Source organism: Archocentrus centrarchus, chromosome 3, assembly GCF_007364275.1.
Source record: "Archocentrus centrarchus isolate MPI-CPG fArcCen1 chromosome 3, fArcCen1, whole genome shotgun sequence".
In the NCBI taxonomy this organism is placed as follows: domain Eukaryota; kingdom Metazoa; phylum Chordata; class Actinopteri; order Cichliformes; family Cichlidae; genus Archocentrus; species Archocentrus centrarchus.
This window is the reverse complement of record NC_044348.1, coordinates 33,582,190-33,590,858: the sequence shown is the minus strand read 5'-3', so window position 1 is coordinate 33,590,858 and position 8,669 is coordinate 33,582,190. Positions and strand designations below refer to the sequence as shown.

The 8,669-nt window shown below is 39.8% G+C and overlaps 1 protein-coding gene across 1 annotated transcript in view; it reads right to left on the bottom strand.

The window, feature by feature from the left end:
- Positions 1 to 400: 400 nt before the first annotated feature.
- Positions 401 to 8,669, bottom strand: part of cep89 (centrosomal protein 89) — a 54,950-nt gene continuing 46,681 nt past the window's right edge. The window contains exon 18 of the mRNA XM_030725699.1: positions 401 to 1,367. Coding sequence (XP_030581559.1) covers positions 1,184 to 1,367 — 184 coding nt within the window. The 3' untranslated portion in view covers positions 401 to 1,183. The remainder of the gene's footprint in view (positions 1,368 to 8,669) is intronic.

The following is an 8,669-nucleotide window of genomic DNA, read 5'->3' as shown; positions in this document are numbered from 1 at the left end:
ATAACTGATGCAACTGAAAGACTAAGTCTCCACCCATCTGTTCAGAGTAATAGTACACTGTGTAATTTGTTGCAAAGCTGCATATTCCACCTCCACCTCAGCTATCAGCAGTGTCCCTCATGTTTTAGCAGCTCATACACATGTTGGAGCAAACTCTTTATTTCAGCAGAGGTCTGCGCTGCTCTGCCTTATTGTTGTCTTACATAGCAGGGCTGCAAAGAGATTATACTACTGAGCCCAGAGAACGGGTAATAAAACTTCCTGGTTGACTGTTAGTGTGTAACCTTTGTGCCTCCGCTGCTTTGTAGTGGAAAAACAATTTTGCTATAAAAAAAATCATGTGGCTAAAGAATATTATAAATAAAATAAGTGAGAAAAATCTTTGTTATTAACATGGTAGCTGAATGGTGAGTGCACTGCTGTGTGTGTGTGTAGAATAAATCCAACTGCAAGTCAAAAACAACTGACAACTTCAAGCATATCAGCAAAGTCTGGAAATAATGAGATATTTAATAAAAAGGTAACAATATGATGACCAAGCATATATGCACATACTTTAACTTTTTTATTATTATGTTCTTTGCCATGTTGATCAACAGTCATTTTGATGCTGTGGGATTAAAAAAATTAAGTGTGTGAATGGCATCTCTCACTTTATATAATTTAGACCTGTAAACACATTTTTTTTGCATGTCTGCCTGTTCTGTACCTCTGACAGTGAAAATGCTATTACTGCATTTGTCCAGCAGATGGCCACCTTTGCTCAGGGACTCAAAAGGCCCCACTGAACTCTCCACTATCCTGTATAACGTTATACTTGGCATGTTTCATAAAACCCTGAGAATAATTGAAAAAATACAAATATATGCAAAAAAAAATTGGAAGTTTGTCTAAGGACAGATACTTATTCATCAGCTAAGTGTTATGAGTCATTATAACATTTTCCATTTTTACCTGTTTACTGTTTACCTGTTTAGTGAATACTGTTTCCTCCCACTTGTTACTGCAAACATTTCCATCTACAGACTAATTTCAGGTATCAGACTGATAGAAAAACAATCAGACGTGAAGTCAAGCTCCCGGATGTCTGCAGGCTGACATGCTCACTATAACAAGCTGACAGTTATCTGAAGGGTCTATTTTGAGCAGACAGGCACACCTGCAGGTTATTGCTGTGGGTATTTCAGCAGTAGAAATCCAGCCCATGCTTGTGCTGATGCTGGGAGGACGTAACGATCTCATCGGGAGCCTGAGCAGGCCGGCTGCGGAGGTCTCCGGTGAGTTTGGAATCCCAAAGAGACTCCCTCATCTGCTGGTTCTCCCTTGTCGCCGCCTGCCACACCACCTCCAGCTCTTCCTCTATCTCCCTGCAGGTGTGAAGAGAGGAGAAGAGACGAGAAATCCAGCCAGTCACTCCATTTATCAGTCATTCTATTTTTTTGATAAGTTACAGTGGTGTGGAAAAATATTCAATACCCTGCTGAGTTTTCCCCCCTTTTTCTGTTAAACAGAATTTTGTGTATTTTAATAAAGTTATCAAATACCAAGTGGACCTGCGTAAAAAATTGATTTTCACCCTCGGTTACAAAATCCATTGCAGCTGCTCAATCACATCATCACCATTTTTAGAAGCATGAAATTGGCTCAAATCTTTCAGGCACAGCACGTCACGAGGAATATGAATTTTGTCTCAACACCTCAAATTTTCAAAGAAGATATTACATCTGTCATGAACTAAAAACAGAACACAAACAGGTGGTACGCGCTGTAATGCTGGGAAGCTTTGCTCTTCTTTATGTGACTTGTCATAAGTGTAACATGAATCCTGAAGAATCCCATGTCATAAGTGCAACTGGATTATGCAGCACGACAATAATCCCATGTAAAAGTTAGCCCACCTTTGAAATTCACAAAAACAATAAAACTCAAGTTTTGGAAAGGCCTCGGCGGTCTGGGCCTGAACCCCGCTGAGAAGCTGCAGTAAAAACTGAAAAGAGCAGTTTACAAACCCTCCAAAGAAGAGGAGGAAAACTCCCAGCAGTGATGTGACAGTCAGATCTTCAGTTAGCAGGAGCGTGTGGGAGAACACACTCCTGCTAAAAGTGCTGCGATTTACCACAATCTTCTTACTTTAGTACTGAACTGTGTCAGGTTAAATGCTCTTTGACCCGACACAGTTCAGAACTGAATCAACACAAAAATCAGAAACCAGGAGCGAAAGGGTGTCAAATACTTTTTCATATTTGCATTACTGGTCGACCTAACAAAGGGCAAATAATTCCAATAACATAATGACTGATTAACTGGAGTTATTACTGAAGCAACAAACTCAATGAAACCAAGGAGGTCATAAACCCAAAGCAATGATTGATTACTTGTCTCTGTCAGCCTCCCTTAAAAAGAAAAGCACTGAATTTAACCCGGTCTGGTTGTTAGGTATCAATACTGATTATCAATACCTGAGCATCTTCCCCATATTTAGCATTATTATAATCAGCTTTAATCTTTACTTGCATCTCTAATTTCTTTGATTACTTTTTGTTTAGTTTGTTACTACGAGTGCCATTTATTATTATTATTATTATTATTATTATTATTATATGTATTTTATTTTTTTCCCATTTATTTATTACGTACTTGTTTTCAGTATGTTGGGATTTCTCAGGCTGTGCTGATTAGGGAAGTCCAGTTCACAGGTCACTCACTGACTTCCATACAGAACACCAATCTCTGTCTGCTGACTGCCACATGAACAGGCCTCCTCCCCGGGGTCTGGGGTCTGTTTTTCATGGTGCTCATACTCTGAGCTGGCTCCCTCTGACAAGGTCTGGGTGCAACTCAGCGCTGACAAACCACAGTTTAAGGAAAATAATGATGTGTCAAATTTTGGAAGTCACCAGTTGCTTTACTTATCTTATTTTTGACTTCGACAACACCATCTCAAGCTACCCCTTTGTCTTCTGTGGACTGTTCTTTTTTATTATTTTATAAAATAATATTATTTTTCCTCAGATCTTCCCCTGTTGCTTACTAACATTGGCATTTCATTACTTTATTTCATTTAAATAACTATAACTTTCAGTCTCGCGTGTTTGCATGTGTATCTGTCTGTATATGTCTGGATGAGCACATAGGTGTGTACATGTGTTTATAGTTCACCAGCCTGTTGCAGGGCCAGCACAGAGAGACATGAGGTATCTGTACATTTCTAATGTAAAACTGTCATCACCACTGCAGACAGCGGTGACATCCTGGGGACACACCGGCTGTGGCAGCAGCCCTCCTCTGACACCACTCTGGGCTGCTGGGAACTGCACGCTCCATCTCCTTTCCCAATTATCTCTAAAGTAGCACCAGAGGCATCGTATGTTACGATTGAAATCGACATACGTAGAGCAGCAAATGAGAGTGTAATAGAACAGAAACCTGGATGTTGGTTTGGGTGAATTTCGCAGTGCAGGTACTCCAAAATGTTTGCATGAGTAATACTGAGTATGCATTAAGATTCATTGAGATTGTGTGTAAAATTGCAACACTGCTGTATAATAGAAAGGTCAGCTAAAAAGGTTCCCTTACTCTTATAAATAAACATTAGGAACATCCCAGCAAGCAACACAAACTGCAGCTTCTGAAAAGCTCATTAAGTTAAATGGGCAATTAGATAGAAACTGAAACATTGTGATCTTTATGAGAATAAGATCCACTGTGGGCCAGTCCAGAAATTATTTTTAAAAATCCATCAGTTGTGTGTGTGAACATATGAGCCTAAAAGTCATATCAGCAAGGGTTTAATATTCACAAAAGGACACACTGAGCACTTACTGGCCAAACAAACACGAGTATAACTGATAACTAAATGTCTTCCTGACCTGTTAAAGACAGCAAGTGCCATCAGTTCAACCTTTTTTTAAAATTTAATCTACACATGAATGGCCAATTATTTATTCATGTGAGTGCAGTCTGACAGCTGATGTGCGTTCTTCATGTCAGCGACAAGCCAGCAGTCAAATTAGGCATGATTATACAAACAGTAGGTGATGGATATGGTGTGGTAAACTGAGAATGATTTTCTCTTCTAATGGAGAAAAGAAAACTTAACAGGTTAGAAGATAACAAGAGTCAAATGACTTTTTCTGAAGATGTAACAGAAAAAAAAAAAGAAGAACTGCTGGTGACCAAAGAGATTTTTCACATTAACCAGGACAAACACTTTTTATAGGTTTGGTGCTGCAGTGACTGAGCATCAGGCCAAAATTTACAGTGAGACTGAGCTATGATCTGTTCAATAAAAAGCCTTTGGTTGAACAGTCAGTTAATTAGACTGTGCTGATAATCGGGGGGCTTATCATCGCTGTTTGTGACATCTGTGCTCAGACTTGGATTAAACATCACAAATCTCACACACGCAGACTGCTACCTCCCTCAATTAGAGATTATAAATAAAATATAAAGCTTTTAAAATCAGTGTCCCTGAAGGCTTTAAATCGCATTGACCACAACACTTACCTCCATGTCAGTGGGGATTTTTTTTAAGCTAAAGCAGAAAAGCACTTCCTCATGAAATTAACTCACCAGGCACAATGCAGGGAAAAGCAGAGTGTTTCTAAATAAAGCAGCAATCACTCTGCTTAGCCAGGGTGTTACATTGCATTCAGATGATATGGGAATAACTGTCAGAGGGGGATGACTGCTGGAGGCTCAGATGTGGCAACATTCACACATTCAGACCAAAAAGAAACCATAAAACTCGACTTTTCTGGAGCTTTTTTTCCAGAACAACTCAGAGACACTCAGAGTGAAGAGACTGTTCTGCGTCATTAGCTCAGTGTGAGATGTGCTGACATTTGTGTCTGTTCACAGCACGGGTACAAAATGAGCAATGATGTCCCAAAATGTGGATGTGATCTGAGGTGAGGGAAAAAAACCCATCTGAGTTCATTTCCCACCAGCTGAGTTTGTTTTCTGTGCCCAGGAAAAAAAACTCACTTCAGAACTTAATATGGAGCTGTCAGCGATTTCAGAAGAACCTACTCTAAACTGTTTCGTCCAGCCAACAACAAAAAATTACCTCAAGATTTCTTTAGCTCTTGGTTTGGCCTCACCGAAAAGGACAAGATTTTTTTGCCAGCCTTTTTTTCTTATTATGTCCTGTTGTTGCAAATATACTTTTTAGATACACTGAATAGATGTTTTTTTTTTGTGCATGAGCTGTATTGTGATCAGGTCTCAGTTTGAGCGTTTGTCACAAATTTAGGCAGAACTCTGATGAAGCACTTTAAATCTAAGAAAATTAATACAATTTCTAACATCCTAAACCGAACAAACAAACAAAAACAAAGCCTCAAAATAGACTTCAACTCAAGGCTTTTAGATTTCTTTCTGGAGCTTACAATCACAACTGAAGGTCTCCATCAGCAAATGTTGTCAGAGTCAGAGTTCATTCCTCGTGTATGATCTGATGTTGTCGTTACCTTTTGCACTCTGACACCTTTCCAGTTAATGCCGTGTCTCACCGTACTGCACAGAAACCATCCGTTACATCACAACTAACGTCAAACAATGACAGTTTAGCAAACTTCATTTGCTGATTAGGACCATGAAACAGACTGTAAAGCTTCAGAAACAAGCAAGAGCACCTCAATGTACTTTTCCCCAAGGCCAAAACCAAAACGTCTCTATGAAGTCCACCTTTGGCCTTTTTTAAAGTTTCTTGAAATTTCAGTCGTTTTTTTTCAAGCTCCAGAGACTACCATGACCTGGATGACAGAGCCTTACACAGACTTAGTTGCCTTGTGTTTACCTGTAATAGATCTTTGGTTATTATCACTGTTTTAGCCCTTGTTTTTAATTATGCTCCAGCTCTTATTAAAGTAGCTTTGCATTATTCAAACTTCAAAAGGAGCTCATCTTATATCTGCTGGGCCTTGGAGCAGCCACTCAGTTCATTCTCTGTCTGAAACCAGCTGCTCTCCTTTGAAGGCCACCATCCCTTTAAGCCAACTTTCTTCTGATTGGCTGCTTGCAACAAAAAGAAGGTTTGAACTGCAAGTGGGCGGTTTTTCTGTGTTCTGTGCAGTTATGAAAGTATCTGTTCAGCTGCTTGTCTGAGAGAGAAGCACAAAAGGTCCCCTTTAAATCTTGTTTAAGGCTCAGAGAAGAAAAGAAATCCTAATGCAATTGCATCGAAATAACTAAGCTTTTTTTTTTTTCTTTCTTTCTAAATTCCCGTCTGTGTAAGATTCCTGCTGATTGGTGACTTCCTGCTTCTGGTCGAATACAGTTCGGGGCAAATCTACAGTACGATCCTGGTGATTCATCACAAGCCTAACTAAAGAGAAGACTTATTATAAAAGTCAGATGTAAAAATTTTATAATGACTAAATGGGCAAGAAAAAGAAAATCTTCACACTGCAAATTTATCCTGAGAACATTCCACCTGACTGTGGAGAAAAAATGATCTCATTCTTAATTAACGACGTTCCTTTGAGTGAATGACTTTTGCTAAAAAACACTTTGTCCTTTGCCTTTGGTGATTAAAGACCCTCACAAGTCTGCTAATTACCTCCAACCCAAACAGTTACCCGAGGCAACCGCGCTCACTGCTGCTTCCTATGAGGCTACTCACACAGAATACAAAGATTAATCTTGCCACCACGACAGATGGAAAATTCAATAGGAGCATTTGTGTGTGTGTGTGTGTTTTGGTGGGATAGCTGTGGGAGCCACGGGGCCACACAGATGCAGTCTGACCTATTGTATTTAGCCAGGCTTAGCAGTAGCTCTGCTATCCCAGCGCACCTCCATTACAATAATAGCTTCTGTAAGCTGCAGCCACATCAGGACTTGGTCTATTGCTCTGCAGCAGAACATCTCCCTCCTGTCTCAGTCAGTGAAGACACTAACATCATTCTGAGTTATTCTGAGCAGCTGGGGATTATAAAGCAAATAAGGCTGCAAGACAGCTACAGGGAACAACAGTAGACTATCAGTCTTTAATTATGACTTTAAGCAAGTCTTTGTCCTTAACTAAAGAGAAATAAGTCACAGCAGTACGTATTTAATTTTATCCATCCAGATAGATATAATTTATAGATTTTCAAATGAGCATTGGGAATAAAATGAAACCAGTGCACTGCAACCGTATTTGAAAAGTACATTATTTTGTAACACTGAAAGCCAAATAATAAAAAAAAAAGACTGAATAAATGGCATCTCAGTGCTGATTCAGGTCCACACAAGATTATGGATTATCTATGTCAGCGATGTGAGTAGACTGGACAAAGTATTACTGCTGTGCATCAGTGTGAGTCCTCTTCTTCTTCATGCTTTAGGACAGAAAACAAACCTACTAGAAAAAAACAGATTTACATAAGTCCCCATATAATCACCACAAATCTCATGAGCCAGCAAAAGCATAAACATCTTGGTCACTACATGATCATCATGAAGTTCACAGCACCTGTGTACCAGGAAACGAGTAACTCAAGAGGAACAGAGGAGCAGCCGAGATCCCTTCTGGTCCTTTACTCTGAACCTGATAATTAAGGACTGCTAAAATGTGTTTATCCGCATTCTTGGGCATAAGCATTAATTATGTATGAGTCTCCAAGTGTACGCAACATTAACATAAAATAATGTCAGCAATTTACTCTTCTCATTTTCTTGTGAGTGAAAACAGGAGAGATTAATGCAGCATCAGGGAAAAGATCTAACAGGGCCGAAGGAAGCAGCACTGAATTCAGAACAGCTGTTGTATTTCACCTGAACCGAAAGTTAAAGCAACTCTGAAACTTAATTTATGATTTATGGCTATTTTACAGCATAACATACGACATCCAGCTCAGCGTAAAGCCACTCACAAACAGTTCTTAATCTATTGCATCAATTCCAAACAATTACCCCTCACTGAGCTCAAATCCACCCACTCAAAAAAAAAAAACGTATTATCAACAGACACCATAATTATGTATTCAGGTCTTAGTTAGAAGACTGCAGAAAGAAATCAAACAAAAACTGAGGAAAGGAGGAAAATACTGTACAAACTTAAGCTACCTCTTTAAAGACTGCTCTTCTGGGTGTTTTGTGGCTGGGTATGGCAAAGACAGGACTGCATTTAGAGGGGGAAAAAAGTGATCTGAAGACTCAATCCCCTCCTGAGCTCCTGGAAGTCTCAGGCAATGCAGCTTCCCTGGAGGCTACGCAGAACTCAGCATGCAGGCGGTAATCACAACCTATCAGCATCTCTGCTGCTGTATCATGGGCAGAATACAAAGCAGTGAATCAGAGAGAAACGAATGAGGCAGAGATAGATTTTCTTCTGTTCAATTCTGAGAAGTTTGTGTTCAGCCCAGTCAATCGCTATTTAAATCATATCCTAATGCCCGAGTGGAGAAGAAGATGCCCCTCGTATCACAAAAAAAAAATCCTTAAGAGCTTTATTCTTTATTCTAAATTTACTCTTCTCTTGCTGCCATCACTTGGAGGTCATTCATAGATTCAACCACATGCGCTCTGATGACTGGGTAAAGCTGCTTCATGGGTAACTGCAGTTATTCAGAGCCGGCGGTACAGCGGTTTGTGGTGTGGTAAAGCTAGTAGGTTAGTGATGCCTGTGATAACGTGGGTGATTTGTCATTAAGATGCCCTCAGGGCAGACCAGGACAGGATCT